Source organism: Onychomys torridus, chromosome X (assembly GCF_903995425.1).
Source record: "Onychomys torridus chromosome X, mOncTor1.1, whole genome shotgun sequence".
NCBI lineage: Eukaryota > Metazoa > Chordata > Mammalia > Rodentia > Cricetidae > Onychomys > Onychomys torridus.
Window position 1 is genome coordinate 75576300 of NC_050466.1, and position 22925 is coordinate 75599224.

The 22925-nt window shown below is 37.1% G+C and overlaps 1 protein-coding gene across 4 annotated transcripts in view; it reads left to right on the forward strand.

The window, feature by feature from the left end:
- Dmd (dystrophin) overlaps positions 1 to 22925 on the forward strand; it is a 1920150-nt gene that overhangs the window by 1515227 nt on the left and 381998 nt on the right. For all 4 annotated transcript variants that reach the window (XM_036174407.1, XM_036174408.1, XM_036174405.1 and 1 more), the window contains 2 exons: positions 12749 to 12921; positions 21738 to 21894. In XM_036174407.1, coding sequence (XP_036030300.1) covers positions 12749 to 12921; positions 21738 to 21894 — 330 coding nt within the window. The remainder of the gene's footprint in view (positions 1 to 12748; positions 12922 to 21737; positions 21895 to 22925) is intronic.

Consider the following 22925-nt stretch of genomic DNA (forward strand, 5'->3'; position numbering starts at 1 on the left):
GAGATGGCTTGGTGGTTTAAGATCACTGGCTGGTCTTCCAGAGGACCCTGATTTGATTCCCAGAATCCATATGGCAGCTCACAACCATCTGTAACTCCAGTTCTAAGGGATCCAATGCCCTCTTCTGGCCTCCATGAGTGCCACCTGTACATGACATGCATGCGTGCAGGCAAAACACCCATGTACCAATAAAAAACCAAAAATAACCCCGTCTCTAAGAAAATGTACTTAGAGGATTGGTATAAGAGTTGTAGACGATGTCAAGCATTCCCTATTCTTTTCATCCTGGTACCTTACTCCCACTACACTTTATGACTCTGCAACAACAACAACAACAAAAATATGTTTCAATGTTCAAAAGACATAGCTGGTCACTATTATTATTATTATTATTTTGCTTTGTTTTTAGAGACAGGGTTTCTCTGTGTAGCTTTGCGCCTTTCCTAGAACTCACTCTGTAGACCAGGCTGGCCTCGAACTCACAGAGATCCGCCTGGCTCTGCCTCTCAAGTGCTGGGATTAAAGGCGTGTGCCACCACCACCTGGCTTAGCTGGTCACTCTTAATTACAAATAGTTATTTTCACTCAGGCTGATTCCCTCCCATAAAACATAGCACAAAACTAAAGGCACCTTCACCACTGGAGGCTTTTTATATACAGTTTTCTCTATGATTTAACTGTGCAGTCTAGTATTTGTCTGTAGAGGCCTTTAAGACTACTGTTGGCAATGAATTCTTACAAGATGTCCTGTGCAGGAAATGTTTATCCAATTGTAAGCAATAAAGCGGCATAAACAATATCTGTAATAATGTTCCAATGTATATAGGTCTTCTAGGCAGGCTTTAGATAAAGTGTTAAAAAGAAAACCTACTCTGTCTTACAGCTGCTTCTATCATCCAGGAGCAGCACTGTGAACCAAATTGATATCAACATTAATTCTTCACTGGGTCCATGACAGCCAGATTTTAAAAGAATCTGAAGCAGAGTTACTCTGCCCACCTTTTTTCAAAGACTATTTCCTTTAGAACTCACACCAATGTATTTTAGAAATGCCTAATGCAGCATATTTTATACGGGGAAATCAAATCTAAAATAGCATTTCTAGCTTTAAAATGATTTTATGAAGAGTTGTCCAGTGCCTGAAATCTACCTTCCATAGGTAAAGTAAGAAAAAGATGAGGTTGAGCCATATATGAAGCTATCGCTATTGCTTATACTCAAGAAAATAGCTGCTTTGCTGGTTCATGAATGGTTAGAACTGTCATCTAGATCTCCTACCTCATTTCTCTCTCTGCTGCATTGTTTCTGTAAAACTGCCCTCCCGATAATCACGGCCTAGTACTATTATTATTGATATGCTTGTTTCCAGGAAGCAATAGTGAAAGCTTATCTTTATAAGATCAAATATCATCAGCAGGCTACTTCCTGAACCATCAGTGGCTACTCTGTATACTTTGAATTTCATCTATTGACCTTCTTTAACGTTCCCTCTTAGTATCTGCCTACAGGTATGGCTCCCATTTCTATGAATCTGGTATTCATTTTCCTTAAAAACTGCTTATATATTCTCTGCTAAGGGGTTGGGAATCATGAAAGAAGGATGAGAAAACCAAAGCATTCAACTCTAATGAACAGTCTTTGGGTTAGGCACTTGGATGTTTTACCTATATGACATCATCTAATCTTTACCAAATAGTATAAGCCAAACATTTTTGGCCTTCTTTATAGATGATATATAAAAAGAGACTTTAAAATATTTTGTAATTTTCTCAAATTCTTAAAACATAACTTACAGAAGGTAGAACCTTAACGTATCTCCCACCAGTGTACTTCTCTGTGTAATCTATCAATCAAGGCCAGCAGTATCTCTTGCTGAAGTGGAGGAACTGGACTGTAAATGCACTTCTTTCTTCTTTCGTCTTCAGCCTTTTTAAATCTTCATGTAGTGGTTTGTTTAAAGCCTAAAGGAGATAAGGTCACTACCTTACTTTATTACTATATTTTTCCTCATTGCTTTTTTGTTTGTTTGTTTGTTTGTAATTGAAAATAAAATCATCCTGGCCAGTTTCCTTTCCATCCATTTCTCCCCCCTCCCAAGTCTCCACTCACTCCCCCTCTGTCTCACTTCAGAAAAGAGCAGGCCTCTGAGAGACAACAACCAAACATTACAAAATAAAATACAGTAAGACAAATAAAAAACCCTCACTCTGTGGCTGGAGAATACAACCCAACAGGAGAAAATGAGACCCAAAATCAAACAAATGAGTAAAAAACACATACACTCCCTAAGTCGGGAGTCCTACCAAACAACAAGCTAATAGCCACAGCATATACAAAAAGGACTTGGTGCAGACCAGTACTTGCTGCTTCGGTCTCTGTGAGCCCATCTGAGTCCTGTTTAGTTGATCGAGTGGCCATGGTCTGCTGGTGGACTCCAGCCTCTCATACCACTACAGTCTTTTTTCCTCCTATTCTGTGGGATTTCCTGAGCCCTGAGGGTATTGACCCCATGGAGAACTCCACTTTAGACTCTGTCTCCACATAATGTCCGGCTGTGGGCTGCTCCCATCTGATGCCAGAGGAAGCTTTTCTGATGACTAGACAAGGCACCAATCTATGATTGCAGCAGAATTTTTTTTGCCAGTTGTTTCTACCCTAGGTCTCTGGGCTATCCAGTCTCTGGTTGCTGGCCATCCAGGCAGTGTAGGGCACGGGCTCTCTCTCCTGGCCGCAAGCTAAACCAACAATTGATTGGCCACTGGTACAAGTTCTGTACCACCATTGCCCCAGCACATCTTTCAGACAGGACAGACTGTAAGTTGAGGGTTTTGTGGCTGTGTCGCTGTCCAGGTTTCTCTCTCAGTAGCCTGTGGGAGTATCTTCCTGCACCAAAGAGACTAGAACCTAGGAATGAAGACTCCGTGCAGGTACTAGCTCAACATCTCTATGTTCAATGAGCTGAACGGAGGTTGTCCTCAGCAATGGGGCCCAGCTGTCCATTTGCAGAGACCAAGCCTCCGTCCTAACATCAGCCTGGGTTATTTGGGGATCTCCTGAGAACCCCCCGACCAGAAACTCCACTGAATGCAACCCAGTCCTGCCACTGGGAGCTTTGTCTGACTACAAGAAATGGCCAATTCAGAATCTATATCCTCCGAAACTAGAAGTCCTGACTAGGATCACCCTCATAAATTCTAGCAAGTTTCCACTGCACTCAGTTTCCACACTGCCCCCTCAAATGATCCCCAATACTAGCTGTCTCTTCCCACATTCTTTCCCTCCATGCCACCCTCCTGTGCCTGCCACCAGTGCACCCACAAAATCTATTCTATGTCCCCTTCCCACGGAGATCTATGCAACTCTGCTAGAACCCTTTTCTTTACTTAACCTGACTGGGTCTACAGATTGCAACTTATCCTTTAGTTAAAGGCTAATATCCATTTATAAGTGAATACATACTGTATTTGCCTTTCTGGGTCTGGGTTATCTCACTCAGGATTATTTTTCTTAGTTATATCCATTTGCCTTCAAATTTCAGTGTCATTGTTTTTAACAACTGAGTAATACTCCATTATGTAAATGTACTACATTTTAAAAATCCATTCTTCAGTTGTGGATAAAGAAAATGTGGTATATACACACAATGGAGTACTGGGAGTACTACACATCAGTAAAAAAAAAATGACATCATGAAATTTGCAGGGAAATGGATGGAACTAGAAAAGATCATCCTGAGTGAGGAAACCCAGACTCAGAAAGACAACCATTGTTTGTACTCACTTATAAGTGGATATTAGCCATAATGTAAAGGATAGCCATGCAATATGGGATTGCTTAAGGCAGTCTGACAAATGGGATTTTGCTCAGCTTCCTCCAGGAGTAATCCACCCTAGGCCTGGCATTTTTTAAAGATTAGATTTTGAAGTAAAGCTTTGCACCTGGGAATGTCCTGAGGCAAGAAAGTGTATCCCTTCTGTCCACTATTCTCCTGCTGAAGTATGAGAATTTTCAAGTGAGACATGAAAGCAAAGACAACAAACCCTGCAGGATAATAGTCTCTGAGGACTTTAATAACAGCCATTTTTAAAGCAAAGCTTACAGACTCCTAAATCCATAGCCCAGCATTTAAGATACACTGCAATGCAGTAGACCTGAAAACACACACCTTACCTACCAAGAGCAACCTGGCTTTGAGACAAACAGCAGTCTTTAAATTAACTCTTGCTTCCCTTGGGATGGCACTTTAAATAGAATTGCAATGGCCACATATGGAAGAAAAATGAAGTCACTCCTTGTTGTGTCTCTCTCCTAAAGTCTGTTTCTTGGTCTAGCTAGGAAACTTTAGGGGCTAGATTAAAGTCCTTAAAGGGCCAAGACTGTTTAAGTTAGAGTTTTCCTGCCTGGCCCACAGTCAGGACAAATCTCTCTTACCCACCAGTCCCACAGTCACTCAGACCCAACCAAGTAAGCACACAGAGACTTATATTACTTATAAACCATATGGCCTTGGCAGGCTTCTTCTTATCTACTTCTTTTATCTTAAATTAACCCATTTCTATTAGTCTATACTTTGCCACTTTGTTCATGGCTTACCTGTACCTTACATCTTGTCATGGCGGGTGGCTGGCAGCATCTCTCTTTTCCCAGCCTTCCACTTCCCAGAATTCTCTTCTCTCTTGTCCCACCTATACTTCCTGCCTGGCCACTGGCCAAACAGCATTTTATTTATACAGAGTGATATCCACAGCACAAGACAGTCCAATTCCTTCATATGGATAGCTTCTCAAAAAGTTCATTTTTTTTTTACTAATTCTAATGTCCAGTTAACAGACTGATACATTTGTAACATGCAGGAAAAATGAATCACTAAAAATGATTTGCAAAGGTCAGACAAACTAGGTTCCTTTGCTCTGGTTGGTAGGCACACTTTTAAAGATTTCCTGTTACAGCACAGCAGTTGCACATATGAACTCATAGTTGTGGTTGTGACAGAATTCAAGAAACCTGTGAAGACCAAGCCAGACAAAATCCCAGCAGAGAATAGGGAGTTATCAGCAATTGATGGCTGCTAGGAGAAGGGTAATCAATTTTCTTCAAGGTTGCAGCCACTGAGAAGCTACCCATGCTCCAGTAGATGGTCCTGCACCCATACACATACTGGCAGCACTAAGTGGACTCTATGGGTTAAAAAAAAATTAACACATGAAGTTGGAAGGGAACAGTGCTGGAGGGGATAGGGAAATAAATGGAATTGAGAGAATAGGGGTTAGCCTTAGAAATTTTAATGCTAAATAACTTTCAAAAATAGCCTTGGCCCTGATGATGATGGAGAGGAAGAGCTGGCCCCACCCTGTGGCACGGTGTCCTGGTGGAGGCTAGGGATAACCAAGCCAGCTACTCCCCAAGCCCACATCCAGAGCTTTGAGTTGACCCACCCCAACATCTATTCCACCTGTGACCTACTGGAGTAGGTGAAGGGATAAGAGCTGCAGAACATTAGCCACAGGATCTCCTTGACTTGGGGCAACAGACTTGGGGCAACAGCAGGATACCCAAAAGCAGTTTTGGTGACATCCACTATTGATAGTGTACCAGGAGCCAGAAACCTTGAACCAGACCAATGACTCATCGCAATGAACATGTACAAGTAAAGCTGTTTGGACAAAACGATATACTGTATGACACACCACAACTCACAGCTCCCAATGTCGCTATAACGAACAAATAAGTGATGGAGAGGCAAGAAATGCAGAAAAGCGGCATGATTTTTTTAATTTTAATTTCTATATTTTAATTTTCTTTTGGCAAAGAGGCTACAAGGGTGGAGAGTGAACATGGAAGGATTGGGAAATGAGTGTGATGGGGTACATAATGTGAAATTCCCAATGAATCAATAAATTTTTAAAGACTTCTCAATAAAAAGGTAGTGCTCATTTCTGCTCTCATCTCACAATGGTGTAGTTATGGAGCTGTGTATGTATGTCTACACTTGGAAAGTTCAGCTATTTACAGCTAATGTTCAATGAATGATGGAGCACAATCAACCTAAAGGAATTTTATGTGGTTGCTGTTGCTTTGTTCAACTTCTCTAAAACAGTGAAACATTTTGAAAGCACTTGTGTTGGATAATAGTGCTTCACATATGTTGCATTTCTCTTCAAGTTTATTGAACATCAGTCTACTCTCTCTGGTGAACTCAGAGCCATCATTACTACTATTAATTATTTTGCTTTGGTATAAAGCCAGGTGATGCCTTCCATAATTACTTACTGACACATGGAGAGCCCCACTGTATGAGCCCAAAGCTCACACTTCACACTTTTCTCCAATTATTAGCCCATAAGGATAGCTTCTGCCCTGTTTTGGATATTGTCTTGGGCATAATATACACTTGGAAATCAAGTCACTCTTTTAGTAAGCTGTAAGAGCAAATAGTGTTCTTTTAATTATTTCTATACTAACTGCTCTCAAAAAAACATCAGAGGCAGTGTACCCATAATGAAATTTATAGAACAATATGGTCATTTATTTTTATTGTTTCTGAATTAGTTTGTTTCCCCATTTTTCAGTGATCTTGAAGTTGGAGATTGGTATTTGTCAAGTAAATAAAGATAATTTAATCAACAATAAATAATTGTATACATTTATGGAATGCAGAATCATATTTTAATAGCAACTCAATGACCTTACTTAACATTTTTTTGAAAAATCTTTTAATATACTCAGCAATTTGAAATATCTTTAAAGCTTATTGTTCACTTCCACTAAAAACTTTGTACCATTTGTCCAGCATCTCCTCTTTCCCACATTTCTTCTCACCTAACTCCTGATAACTGTTACTTTATTCTCAACTATGATTTTTTATATTGTTTTATATATAAGTGAGATCATGTAATAGTCCCCATTCTATGTTTATGTTATTTCACTCAGTATGTGTTTGTCTTCTAGATTCATCCATGGTCTGGTAAATGATGAAATTGTACCTCCTTTATGTCTGAATAGTAGCTCATTGTGTCTAGTCGCATGTTTTCTTTGTCCATTCATTGGGTGATGAAGACTTACAGTATGTCCATGTCTTAGCTCTTTCTGAACAGTGCACAATAAAATGGAGGCACAGACATCTCTTCAACAAGTTGATACTGTTTCCTTCACAGAGCTGTCCAGGGGTGTGGTTGTTTACTCATATGGTAATTTTGTGTTTTAGTTGTCTAAGAACTTTCCATACTATTGTTTTTGTAGTGACTGAATTCATTTGCTGAAACCTTTTTAAAGACAACTAATTCTGTACACATCGGTAAAAGAATACCATGGCTTAGAATAGTCTAGTCATCCACTGTTTGGGGTAATAAAAAGAAGAGTAAAGCACCATTGTTACTATCTTCATTCTTCATGTTTCTTCTATTTAAAAAGGTATAAGTTTAATAATATTCCACAACTGACTTATTGCTTATGAACATCAAAGAACATTCTCAATGTTGAATGACGTAGACTGTTTAATAAGCTTGCCTTTGTGCTTTCGGTTACAAACCTTTATTTTCAATCACTTTATAAATAGTTTTCTCATCTATTTAATTTAGGGAACTTGATTGATTCAATTTTTCCCTACCACTCATTTTCCATTCCATTAAGCGACTGCAATTTATTACCACTGCTCATAAATTAAGCTTATTTCACATTAATGCCCTTTCTACACTAGTCTCCCCACCTGGAATGTCTTCTTCTCTGTTTTCTAAATTCTATTTCTTCTGACCCAAGACAAGTCTCATCATTTCATGAAGTCTACTTTTATCATTTGGTTTTCATATGGATCCTCTTTAATAATAAACCTTATATTGCCTATCATTTATTAAAGACTTGTGTTCTGGATGCTGTTCAAAGTAGTTTACAAAATTACTCCATGTAACATTTGAAGGATCACACCAGCTAGTTATGTATTATTGTTTAGTATTTAGTGAAGCTGGAGAAATGAAAGCATTCCCAAAGTTAAGCTGCTAATACTGGAAAGAGTAAGAGGATCAATTTATTTAGATGCTTTGCTCTAAGCTCTCCTTGGGTACTGAAACGGGGAATTTATAACAAGAGATTAGACTCCCAAGGGAAAAGGGCATGTGAGATTTCTGAAATTCCCACCTGAAGCAGTGTACCCACTCACTAACATTGTGAACCCTGATCAGGTTTCTTATATCATGTTGGAGCCTTCTTGGTGCTCGTTGATGAATTTTCTGCAGAATTATAGAGAGTTTGAAGATACAAATTTCTTTTTCCATTTGCACTCAATTTCTCAATGTCATGTTCCTTCTCATTGTATCTCCATCCACTGCTTCAGCTCTATTTAACACTCTCCAGAAAAGTAAAATCATCAAATCATCCTTGGAGTACTGAAAAGAAGTTTTAACTATCTCACAGAAATGTTATGTTTATTGAAATATATGTGGGAATATTATTAATAGGAAAAGTTATCAGCAGTCAATTAAAACCTCAGAGGTAATATACCCTTACAGTTATAGAGCATAAGCCTTGAACGCCAAATATCCTGGTTCAAAATCTTACAGTGCTGTAAGATTTTGTGATCTTGGACATTTTTTAACTGTACTGTAAGTTCATTGTCTTACATAGAAAATGAAGATAATGATGTTGTTTATTAAAGAGTATTATTGAAAAGATTAAATAAGCTTCTGCATATACAGTTCATTGAGCTATGCCTAGTGCATAACAAGTCTTAAATATGTTGTTGCTGTTGTTTATATAGATAATATTGTTCTACCATTTACTAGCTGTTGTTTTGCCTAGAAAAGTACAATCACAAAGAGAACAACAGAAAACCACTTAGCCCACAATGGATGTAGTACTTATGTCTTGAATGATCTTTTCTAGTTAGTTCAGAAATAAAATAAAACTAAAATTTTCTGTGAAAAATATCCTATATTCAGATTAATTACCTTCTGAGAATCCTATTTATTATCTTTATGAACTTGTTGCTTTTTTATGTTTCCTAAGTCTGATATTAGCCTAAGACCAATGAACTCCTGGTAGTTTTATGCAAATAGCCGTATGTCTCATCCTACATGCTATATCTATGTTTCCTCCTCACCTACAGCTCACACTACCTTATGGTAGTGAAAAATCTTCATTATAACCTTTAAGCAAGAGCTCTGTGTCCCTTACCAATATTCACTTCAGGTTCAAGGCAGTGTACATGAATTCTACAGCTTGACAGATTTGGTACTAGTCTGCCATCCCAAAGGAACATGACGAACTATGTTTATATTGATATTTTAGGTCATTGCTTGATGTAACTAATTGTCCCCAAGGTCTTATAAACAAAAAGATGAATCACTGGGATAATTTATTCTCTGACAGCAGAAACATATTATTGTAAAGAGACGATTTTCAACGTAGTATGTCTTATAGGTGATACTGAATGTCCTGTTCCAAAATGAAAAATCTAGTCAGAATTTCATTTTTCACTCAAAACAAGTGATCTATGTGGGTAAATGTTTGTGTGGTTTTTTTTTAAATCAAAATTATTAATGCTGTCTTTCATTGTCTTCTTTTACCACTGGAGTTCACTTCATGAAGCTTCTATAACCACTGAGTCTGTCATCTAATGCTTATCCACAATACACTAGTGGAAACAGTCTAGAATCTGGGAAAGTTAAAACCGGATCAATTCCTCAGTTCTGACATTCACTGGATATGTGACTTTAAGCAAGTCAGGTACACTTCTCTTATCTGTGACACATAGAAAAGGAGATGTGCTCCAGCAGGAGCCAGTGCTAAGAAGAAATAACTAGTGTGGCAGATTCTTAAGAAAACTGTGACATACAAAGCCCTTACTGAACCTTTTTAGTTTGTTGCCCTCCACTCCACTCCCATCATGGCATAGAAACCTATAACTGATGTAAGCTTTCCCTGCCAGTACTGACACAATACTTCAGTAGGTGCTTCTTTCTAAAAGGAGGAGTTTTGTTCCTAATGTTTATGAGATTTGGCAAGAATTCCTCATCAATATTTATTCAGTAATATAAATGAATTAAAAGAAAAATACACACTTGACTTTTAAAATTAAATTCCTCTTATATTTCCCATGATGCCAAGACTAAACAAATCATTGGTACTAGATGAATACTTGCTTATTCATTTTGTGTCCCTTTCTTTGTTAATGAGACAACAAAGATATTTATATGCAGTAGACTTTACCCAGTCATGGAAAAGAAGGAAATCTGCCCATTAATGACTCAGCCTTCTATTTGCACCTCAGAATTCCTCACTTATTCAGCACAGAAAAGTGTTGATGGTTTCACATTGCACATGAATTTAAGTAATTAGTAACTAAGACCAGGTCCTTGCTATCGGGGCTAGACAGAAAAATTCAAATGTGTGATCATTCATATGGTAAGGGTATTTGAACAATCATTCTATTGGTGAAATTATTTTCTGAGGCTGGGGATGTATTTCAGTGGTGGTAGAGGCTTCACATGTGTTATGCCCTCAGAATCATCTCAGTTCCAGAAAGAGAGAAAGTGAAAGAGAGAGACAGAAAGACAGACAGACAAACAGACAGACACAGATGCAAAGAGACAGAGGGAGAATACATTAGTTTTTTCTGAACGTTCACAAGATTGATTTTGGTTCCCTGAATGCATTCTCTGGAAAGAAACTTTAGGTGGTATACAAACAAACTGAGAGAGACACGGGAGGGAATGCTCTCAAAATTAGGTCTGCGGCTCTGTCCTGAATTATCTGTATAATTAGCTCACCTTCCCCTTTTGCTGAAGAAATGGCAAATTAGGTGTACTATATAGATTTAGAAAATGAAGAAGCAAAAATCTAGGTATGGTGTTGCATGTGTATAACAACAAAATTTCAAAGACTGAGACAGGAAAACCATGAGTCCTAGCCCAACCTGGGCAACATAGTGAAACTCTGTGTGTGTGTGTGTGTGTGTGTGTGTGTGTGTGTGTGTGTGTGTGTGTGTGTATTCCAGGGTCTCAGAGAGACAGAAGGAGAAAGAAGAGAATTCTGGAAATGATGTCTATCTGATTAAACTTCATGCAGCAGGAAACGCATGAATAATTTTCTACTCTATTTGCTAGTTTTAAAATCCAAACAGCCCCCAGTTTTGTGAGATAAGGATCGATGTTCTTCCCTCTGTTTTGTTCTTTTCCTTCCTTTAGCATCTGAGGTCGTCCCATCTGTATTCCTCTTCCAGGATTCAGAGTCCATCAGGACTTCTTCGGCTGCCAAAAACAGTGACAAGAAACATTCATTGTCCATCTCCCTTACTTGTTCAGCACTCAAACTTCTGCATTTAAAGTGACTGTGAATGGAAACATGAGGCGCGTCTTTAGAATTACTGACGTTCCTGCTGCCACTTTCCCTCTACTTTAGCAGAGTCATTTAATTACATTTTAGAAAGAGTACGAGATGGGGGCAGCGGAGACAACATTTTTAGTCACACAGATCAATCCAGTTTTTTTGGAGCTTCAGAATGAATTTTTAAACTTGTGGAACAGAAGCATACAAATCTGTAAGAGCAAGTCAAATAATGTACAAAGCCTCCATTCATTGTGTAGGCAGAATGGAATGCTGGAACCCGGCAGCTCTCTAAGGAATGTTCCTTTGGCTTTGACTGTTCTGCTGGGAACAAGGAGGGAAACACATATATAAAATGAATTTATAATGTCTCTGGCTTATTATGGCAAAATGATAAGAAAAGTTGGCTGTTTAATATAAACTGTCAGTTGCATATTCCAGGCCGCCATTCTTTGAGGTCCCTCCCACACCCACACGCCTGGCTACCATTTAGCAAGCAGTACAAAGTGGCCAGTTATGATTATTGACTGTCCAAGCCTGTGCTCTTAAACTCATTCTGTTGACAGAATGTAAGCAAAGTTGGCATTTTAGCGCAGGGCCCATTCTGTTTCTGAGTTTTCTTAGGTTTGCTATGCAACAGGATCAGTGCTGTAGTCCCCGGTTCAAGCTGAAAATGTTGCACAGGAAGACATATCATGTAAAGGTCAGACTTTTGTATTATGATGTTTTTACTTGTGTTTATACAAATGAAACTTAGTGTATACCTCTTGTCTTAACTCTTACCAAGACCCTAACTCTTATCAAGGACTCTTTACTTGCTGAGTCTGAAACTAAGATGGTATTTTTTAAATGGTATATTAACTGCTTAATAATCAATGTGTGATGATGTAATAAGTGTAATGATGCCATAGTACTAAGGTGAATTTAATGTATGTTCTCAAGAAGATGCCCATTAATGTGCTGGTGTTGTGGTGTTGTGGACATTGGTTATATGTCTCTACATGCTTTTATAGTCACATTCAACACAGCAGATTCATATGTGCATTGAAAATACAACTTGACTCATATTGTAATAAAATGATTCCTACTGGGATCTACTTTACAATGTCATTTTATTTCATAAAACATGCATCTATGTCAGAATTTTTATACATGGATTAGAAAGTTTAACTTATGAAATGTGCTATAAACGTATTACTTCTAATTCATAAAAATAAGAAATACATTTATTACATCTAATATGACATTCATTTTTAATCTCCATAATAACTTTATGAGGCAGGACTCCAAGAAAAATTATGCCGGATGTATTTTGTTTGTTGCCAAATTAGAATTTCTTTTGAACTAATATTTTGTTTAAGTTCTCCAAATTCACATTCACAGCTAGTCTCTGTTTGATAATTCTGAATGTGTTCTTCCTGCTGCCTGATAGGATCTCCAAGGTGAAATTGAAGCTCACACGGACATCTATCACAATCTTGATGAAAATGGCCAAAAAATCTTGAGATCCCTGGAAAGTTCAGATGAAGCAGCCCTATTACAACGACGTTTGGATAACATGAATTTCAAGTGGAGTGAGCTTCGGAAAAAGTCTCTCAACATTAGGTAGGCAATGATCGGGTGGGGTGGGGGATCCAGATGTGAATAAAGATAACAAAATTCTCCTCATTTCCTAGCACAGGTAGCTAATATCTCACATGTTTATGTAAATCAGCCAATTTCAGAATGATTCATTTTATTTTGAATAAATGAATCATTCATTTGCTTGGAATGGAAATGATACTTGAGGGTTCAGGTTAGATTAAAATGGGACTGTTCCATAACCACAGGAGAGATGCATATTAAGACATTAGAGTAAATTTAAATAGGGAGTACAGCGATCCTAATTTCAGAGTTCTCTCTTGGCTTATCACAGTGTCATACAAAAAGCAATAAAATTAGTGAATGTTTGTTATGGAATTCTCTTTGGCATTGCTCTAAATGCATAACCAAAGGACATTCTTTAAAAAATAGAACACATTATAATTAACAATTTAAAGACACCCTCTGTAGAGTTCCTGCAGCTAAGGAGATTATAGTAATTTTTATCATTTGATCTCTTAGATTTTGTTGAAGCACATCTTCTGTAGGTACACTAAACCTTATCATTTTTTGTCTACTTTTTTCTTTGCCCCATCAGCTTGCTTTGAGAAATTGTACATATTGCACCATTGCTAAAGAAGGTACAGGGAAGGTCTAGGGAACCTTGTATGGCTGGAATAGGTATGTGGAGGGACAGAAGAGCAGAGCAGGTCTGTGAAGTGCTCAGTGGTACATAACAAGCTGGGAAATACATGGAGGAGAAGCAAGGCTTCCTGCTTTCTAATTGATTGGGTTTCCTTAACCACTTATTTTTAAATATATGTTTGTGCTTTCAACAGTGCCTGTGAAACGAGTGGTAATGAAGAGAGGTAGAAAAGGACAATGAACTTATTGAGTTAGAAAAGAATGTATCCAATAGTGGGAGTAGTTACTTCCCTGCGGTAGTATGACTACAAAAAAAGTGGTTTCCCCCTTCTTTATAGTTATCCTAAATTGTCTGTAATTCCACCATACAACCCTCATAACAAAGAGGAACACCTGAAATTTTAGTAAATTGTAAACACTGCTGTAAAATCTCTATCCACTATGAAATAACAATGCTAGCAACTAACACAAGCTATGTGTTATGTCCCATCCACTGCTCTAAGAATGTCATAGTGTTTGACTCGCATGATGTTATCAGCAATCCTGAAAGGTAGATTTCCTTCTTATATTGTCTTAACATTTGGAGAGGTTAAATAAGTTTCCAAAAGCGACCCAGTTAGCAAGTGGCATGTGTAAAACCTATTCATAGTGAGTCTAACTTCATCATATAAGCTTTTAAGCATCGGAGTATTCTGTAGGGAAGAGTAAAGAAAATTTCACAAATAAGTACATCATAATTGAAAAGATTGATTTGAGGAGCCAATTTCAAAGTACAGAAAGGATTTACTTTTACAAAGCATTCCTTCAAGCTGGCCTCCCAGACTCTCATTTTGAGCTCAGTATACTGCCCATGATTTTTTAAATCTACATTTAAAAATTAGTTAGTGATGAGTTGGGGGCAACAATGGGATATGGCATTTTCAAAAGTAGAGAGGCTCTATTAGCTTTCTATATTTTCGACTTTTAAGAGAGGTCAAAGTGTATGATGGCAAAGGCCACATTTGTAACATGAGAAGAAAAAAATGTTTCAATGGATGAGGAAAAGAAACATGATTTCTTTTTGCAGGAAAAAAAGAAAGGGACTGTAACTAAAACTCTCCTTATGCCTTTTCTCTCCTTCATGTGAACTTGATGAAATAAAGGAATTGAAGGGGCAAACAGCATTTCAGGAAAAGTATGAGCTCTTCATTTTCAGAAATCTCCCATACGCCAATTATTGCAGTTTAATTCTTACTGCCATTAATCAAGCAAAAAATAGTTACCTTAGCTTATGTAAGATGCTGTGAATTATGCAATTTAAATATTCTGATCAATGGTTTGAGCTTTCAAATAGGTCGGTAATAATGTAGAATATATTGTAAGTACTCAATTATAACAAGCCAAGAGTTCATCACATCTGCATACTTTATCTTAAAACATGAATGGAATAGGGGTATCACTCATTCCATAGCAGAAGCAAAACAGAGGTAGTAATTGGGGACATTATGCAATAGCACACAGGAACACTGGGATGATTGTCCATTGGAGTATTTTACAAATTGAATGTCACTACAGTTTTTAAAAAATGTTTCAGAATATCCTTGGAAAAAAATGCTATTTCTGCAAATTATAGCATATTATATATGAGAAACTGTAGTAGGTTCATTATTTTTTGAGGGCTTCTGAAACCATTAATGTATTTCAGAAAATAAGAGCAAGTTGTGTAGAAATATTCTACCTAGGATATGATTTCTACATATTAATCCTTAGTTCAAAACTTTTGGTCTTGTGCACGCATCTTACTCATTCATTTGGTTGCAATCATCTTTCCTTTTCTGTTCTTCCTATGCACCGCCCCCATTGTGTTTCTTTCTCAGCAAGCAACATTCTAGACCCTCCCAACATGGAACTCTGACACAACTAGATTCAGCTTACTCAGACAGTTTTGATTTCTAGCAGTTTCCTGTCTCTCATGAGAGTTGTGTATGGACATGTACTGGTTCTCATGCTGAGAACACAATCTCTCCTCTTATTCTTTAAATTTTGACTCAAATTCTACAACAGATATTTCCCATTCGTGCTATTCTTTACTGGTTCTTTCCAGCACTATTGTAATTTACATTTGAAAGACTAAGTATATGGCTCAGTGATAGAGTGCTTGTCTAACATGAACAAGATCTTTGGCTCAACCTGCAACTAACTCTCTCTCTCTCTCTCTCTCTCTCTCTCTCTCTCTCTCTCTCTCTCTCTCTCTCTCTCACACACACACAGACACACACACATACACACACACACACACACACACACACACACACACACGGACACGGACACGGACACACACACACACACACACACACACGGACACGGACACGGACACACACACACACAGTTCCTCTGAGTGTTCATGTGTTGTTTCATATTTGTTGGCTCCCATCAAATTAAATAAAAGATGGTGCTAGGTGGCACACGCCTTTAATCCCAGTACTCAGGAGCCAAAGGCAGGCAGATCTCTGAGTTGGAAGCCAGCCTGGTCTATAGAGTGATTTCTAGAACAGCAAGAATTATACAGAGAAACCCTATCTCAAAAGGAGGAGGAGAAGGAGAAAGGACAGAAAAAAGAGAAAGAAAGAATGAAAGAAAGGAAGGAAGGAAGGAAGGAAGGAAGGAAGGAAGGAACAAACATGAGTAAATTCAAAATAAGTATAAAAGAATAGAATCCTTTTACACCAATAATTGTTTTCTCTTATCATGCTTTGGGTACATGACATGTAATTGAGCAAATTGCTTAAGTACTTTAATGCTATGAGACACTAAAATGAAGAGGTTTGACCAGAAACAGATGATCTGTTCAGCTTCTCTTCCAGTACAGCAACTCTATTAAATTTGTGATAATACTTTTAAAACTCAGACAAATCATTGTTTTTGTGTATAGTGTATGTACATGTTCACATGTGTATTACCTGTGCCTGTGAGTATATGCACATGTGTGCAGGAGGCTACAGGTGAGTGTCAATGTCTTCCTCAATTGCTCCTCACCTTATTTTTTTAAATCAGAACATCTTGCTGAACCTTAAGTGCACCAATTTGGCTAGAATGTATGGCTACTAACTTCAGGGAATCACCTGTCTCTACTGCCCTGGGTCTGGGATTACAGACACACACCACCATGGCTGGCTTAATATAGGTGCTAGGGATCCATACAAACATTCCCATGCTTGTTCAACAAGCAGTTTACCAATTTATTCCTCTTACTATTTCCTTGGCACTGATTTGTTTATAACAGTACTAAAAGTAAATAGGATACTTTTGAGAAAAAATTGTTTGAAATTATATAGAACTAACTCATTGTTCCATTCAAGAAAAGTGGATCATTCATTCTATACTCATTATCATATCACATGTTGCACACAAGATGTACTAATAAGTAAATAGTCAGTGATAGTTCAGTCTCATAGAACAAGATAAAAGATGGAAATCAAGTAATATTTTTACTTATTCACAGAAATTTGTACACACACATATATACACAGACTGAGTAATGAGATTGTTCAATGCCAGGATGATAAAATTGCCTATGTCCACAACCTTTCACTTTGAATATAAACTAGTAAGAATTTCAGAAGAGGTCCAGTGAATTTTGTTACAGAAGCAATATTTATGAAAATGTGTTTACTATGTATTCAGATTTTACCCACATTATTGTGTAGACATTTCACTATGAGAATTATTTAATATGTTATTGATATAACTTTAGCAAATTTATATTTTACATTTCTGTGCTTGGCAGAAAATGTGTAAATACTATATGAATTTCATGTTTATTAAATTTTGAACATTAGTTTGAGAGACAGGAGCACTAACATATTCTTCAGCAGCAATGAATAGCAGTTAGAATAGAGAGGATTTGTATTTCTATAATGGAGAACAAAGAACACGCAAAAGGAAGAAGAGACTTTCAGCTTTTGAGTGGGAATAAAAGCAACTTGGACACTGAATATCTCTGACCTTTTTCTTACTCTAGGAATGTTAATTATGTTGGAAGTTAGACTTCAAGGCCCATCTAGAAAAAATGTTTACTTCTCTTTGAATTTAATTCTCACTCTTTACTTAAAGCCCCACAGCTCCCACTTTGCCTCTGTAGTTCTTCATTATTTCTGAAGTACTATTGTATCACACAGGGCCACAAAGGACATACAGGGATGTATCACTACTTCTATAAAGGAAGTCAAAGTGAAAAATGAATTTGCTTTAAGAATATGTGCTTTTCAGAGTAAAGTTTTATTAAGGATGTCAAACTAGGCATCAACCAAATCACATTTGAAATATCTGTATCTAGAGAAATAACAAGCACTTTATCATCCCGTATAATTCTTAGAGTGCTGTCTCAGAAGAGTTCTTTAAATATCAAGCAGTACATCCCAATACACGTAAAAGCCCTATACTTTTCTTAAACCTTATCATTTGTGGAATTTTTTTTGTTTTTCAAAGATCAGCACTTAGAGTTTAGAGTCTAGTAGTCACCAAGCTCTTGTCTTCACTAATAAAGATTAATAGGGAGTTGATAGATGCTGTGTGCCTCTTCAGACTACCTCTTTTTATTTTGTATTTAGTGGGTAGGGATGAGTAAAATACATTTGACCACTAAGAAGAGGTCATTTTTCTCTGGGATTTAGAATATTTGCTTAAAACCTGGCTGCTTAAGGGGTTTTCTTATCTAAGAGTGACTTGTAAGTCTCAATTCCCATGTGTAAATATGGCCATATAGCAATTGTCTTTAGTCCTCTAGTCCTGCTTTTTTTTTCCCTCAGTTGCAAAGCAGGGTGTTTGAACTGTAATCTCTAAGGCTTGTCTTAGTGCTAACATCCTTTGCTAACAACCACAAAAACATCTTTCAAATACAGGGAACAGCAGCTACCAAATCCTTTTTTTTTCCAGGAGATAGCTTTTCAAAGATAAAAAGAGGCTAATGTTCAGAAGTATTTGATAGGCAGTCATTAAAATACAACCAGTAGCTTCTTCCAACATATAAATTACAAATGTCTTAGAAATATTTCACAAGATCAACATTGCTATAATAAAAATATTATTCAACCTAATACAGTTTCCTTATATCAGATTGCCTTTAAATCATGACATGATTTAAATCATAACATGTAACCTTTTTTCCTAGAAAGACCCACATATAGCATGAAAGAACTAGCAGTAATACTTTAAGAAATTAATTCTCACTGTTGTTGGAGCTCAGCTGAAGAGCTCTGAAAGCACTTCTTAAAATTGCTGGGATTTTGGGAGCAAGGCCTGGAGATCTGGATTTCAAACACATTATTCTAAACTCTGATGTATAGTGAAAATTGAGAACTACAACTTTGAATTATTTTAAATTTGATACAATTTTCTGACGATCTAAGCTCCAGCCCTTTCCTACAGTCCCTCTCTTAACCTTTTGTCTTCATGTCCCATCTTCTGGAAGGAAAAGAAAGAAACAGTCATTAAATACATACTTAAGACAAGCCAGGCGTGGTGCTGCACACCATTACTCCCAGCACTCAGGAAGCAGAGGCAGGCAAATCTCTGTACGTTCACAGAACTGTTTTAAGAAAATTAACAAACATTTTAAATTTTTGGCAAAACCCATACCTTAAGACACATGCCCTCACCTAGATACTTGACAGTTTCTCATGTGTTCTGGTCCCATGTCCTTCTGCTCATGTTAATAGTCTTGACTGGCCTCTCCTCCTGGCTTCTCACAGCCTTCACATTTCATGCTATGAAATTACTCTTAGATGTTTTAGAATTTAATATCCTCCTTTCACAGATGCTGCCCACTTAGGGAACTCAAAACGACTTGTTGACTGACAAATGATCAGACAGTACCATTTAACCTAGAAGTGTTTTGTTGTTGTTGCCATTGTTTTGATTTTTCAAGACAGGGTTTCTCTGTGTAATAGTCCTAGCTGTCCTGGAACATAGTCTGTAGAGCAGGCAAGCCTCGAATTCACAGAGATCTGCCTGCCTCTGACTCCCTAGTGCTAGGATTAAAGGTGCATGCCACCACTGCCTGGCCTAGAAATGTGGTTCTGATACTTTCATATAACCAAAGCAGCAGCCTGTAGATCTCACCATAGGCAACCTGCCCTACAGTGAATTCTCTTTTGGAATGTTCCACTATATTAGTTTACTGCAAATACTAAATAAATGGAAGACAAGCATTGGACATCCTCATTCCCTTTCCTCTTCTTATTGAAACCCAATGCCTCATGCAACTTAAAGACACACAATAGATATTTATTTAGCCAGTGTCTTTTGTACTGTTGACTGCCATGTGCCTCTGTATGCCTACCTTTCAAATTATCCTGTCTGATAGTTTCTTTCACCTTCCATGCGACTAAGCTGTAACTTTCTAACTTTGCAGAGAATGCTTGAGCAGTACTCATTAGCTAGAATCTTGTATAGGAAATTCCCACTTTGGTTTGTCAGGGGAAAGTGATGGTGGAAAGAGGAGGAAATAGAAAACTAAAGAACTGACCTCTATAGCAAGTACAGTCTCCATGTATGCTTACATTGTATTCATATCATTAAAGACTTGAACCCTTTAATTTCTTTCATTTATAATGAAAGTTTACATTTTTAATATAGTTATATCATGCATTATAGAACTGACATTCTTACAGATTGGAAAAGTGTAAAGAAAATCTTACAAACCTAACCCTGAAAGACAATCTGGTTGTCATTCCATATATTTCCATGCAAGGTCAAGCATGTGCTTACAAATGTATACCTAGCTACATACAAACAGCTTACAAAAAAAGAAAAAATTGCATTTCTTTTTTGTAACCCACTTTCTCATTTTCCATTTGCCTGTGCCATCATACTGAATATTACATAGGAGTTCATTATGTTACATTACTATCACAGAAGTAATAAATTCCTTAGCATTGAATATTTATACTGTTTATGGTTTACCACAATTATAAGCAATGCTGTAATTAATACTTCCTACCTATAACTTTGTGAGTTTCTCCAGTTGCTTTCTTCATATTCCTCAAATTGAAGATTTATTTGAACATTTTAAAGACCTTTATGTCTTCATTAGGGTATCTTTTGGAAAATCTGAAACAATTTAATTTCAGTAGTAAATACATACTCGGGTAATTTTAAGGCCAGAAAGAGAGTTGTATTGGAAATATCTGGCCAAGTCACTGAGCAGATAAGGGAAATGTTCTTCTACCTGCCTGCTTTGCATTAAATTTCATGGCAGCCCTAGAGGCTTTAGTGTGTTTATGTTATAGGCAGCATTAATTTTATGAATTAATTAGTGTTTGCTGATCAAATGTTAGTGATGCAGCATGGTTGCAGATTGACCTGAGGAAAAAGCACTGTAACTTTCTCCTTTGTTTTCTGGATGATGATTTATTTTATTAATTTAGTTTCTCCTTCTCAAATGAAATGTGGCACAGATCATTCATTTGTATATTCCTACATGGCTTTCTAAGGATTGCCATGTTCTAAATACAGCTGATGGTAAAAGGCTTGGTCTCCTGCATAAATTATTCATGTTTGGGGGAAGCTATCTCTTCCATGTGGGTTTTTGTCTCTGCACATTTTACACAGAGGAAACAATGATAAAAAAGGTTGGAACTTGGTAAAACATAAATTCCAGGTGCAGAGGAATAAAGAAGGTTAGAGGGACAAGAGAAGCACATGAGAAGGAGGGCAGAAAGGACCGGATACCAGACAGAAACAGTCAAAGGAAAAAGCTGCCCAAGGTGTGAGGAATGGAAAAGTTGACATGTGGGGAGAGACATTTCCATTCCTCAAAGCAGAAAGAATTCCAGTGTGAGTCATATGAAAACTAAGGGGTTTTATTAGTCACTGGGTCTAAGTCTTTTTCTACCAGAAACATTAAAAATCAATGGCTGAAACAGGATGGGAAAACACTTTATTCCAGCTTGCAGGCCATGCCAAAAGTCTCAGAATTCTGTATGTGGAAAGAAACAGATGGCAGAATGTGGCCTTGCCTCAAAATTGTCATTGGAATACTCTCACCTTGTTTTATGACTCGCAAAATCAGGTAGCTAGATTTCTATTGACAGCTATGATATATAGCTCACAATAGGTGTGTATTATGACAATATCCATTCAAAGCAATGGAATTAATAGATTCATCAATTACACTTCAAGATATTCTGACACAGTATGATCCTATTCATTTTTAGGTCCCATTTGGAAGCCAGTTCTGACCAGTGGAAGCGTCTGCATCTTTCTCTTCAGGAACTTCTTGTGTGGCTACAGCTGAAAGGTGATGAGTTGAGCCGGCAGGCACCTATTGGCGGTGATGTTCCAGCAGTTCAGAAGCAGAATGACGTGCACAGGGTAGGACGATTTAGAGACTAATGATTTGTGCATAAAAAGCATTAAATGACTATTTTAAAATTGTGTTTAATTTAAAAATTGAATGGGAGAGAAATATGTTAGTCATTTTGTCCAATGATTAATTATAAATAACCCATACCCATTATATTTTAAATATCAAAAATATCTGAATCAGTAATATCACTTTTGTCTGTTTTGAAATTCTTCTGATCATGGAAAATATTGAATATTTATAAAAGTACACAGAACATTTCAATAAACACTGATGTGCTTTTCAAGATATCAACAATCCTTAATTCATGGACTGTCTTATTTCTTCTATGCTTCTATTCATTCCCTTGTCATTTTGAAGCAAATCTCAGTCATATTCCATTTATTTTAGCAAGTCTCTCAAAAAGAGAAGGATTTGCTTTTTGTAAGTAAATAAGTAATATAATATAAAATAACAGTAATTATATCATATCAAATATCCATAAATATTCAATTTTTCTCACATATATCACATTTTTAAGTTCTCTGTTTTATTTTAATAATCAAAATGAGAGCCATATATTGTATTTAGTTAATTTTTTTGGTGTAATAGTGGCATAACTTCTCCCTTACATCTCCTCCCTCCAAACCTTCACATATACCCTTCCTTTTTAATCTCTTAAATTCATGGCCTCCTTTTTCATTAACTTGTTACTGTATGCTTATATATATTTTTTCCTACATACAATCTGCTCAGTCTGTATAATGTTACTTGTATATGTATTCAGAACTGACCATATGGTATTGGATAACCAATTGGTGTGTTTCTCTCTGGAGAAGACTATTTATCTCATTCTTAGCATTCCTTAGTTTCCTGCCATTCTTTGTGTGGGGTTGAAGCCTAGTCGGCCTTCTCTCTTCCCTTTTGGCATATCTATTGTCATTCTTGTTCTGCTCATAGTCTTGTGAATGAGACTTTACAGATGTTGCTTCTAGCATTACTCATTGATACAATCTCACTGCAAATTCCCTGTTCTTATACTCTTTCCACCCCATCTTTT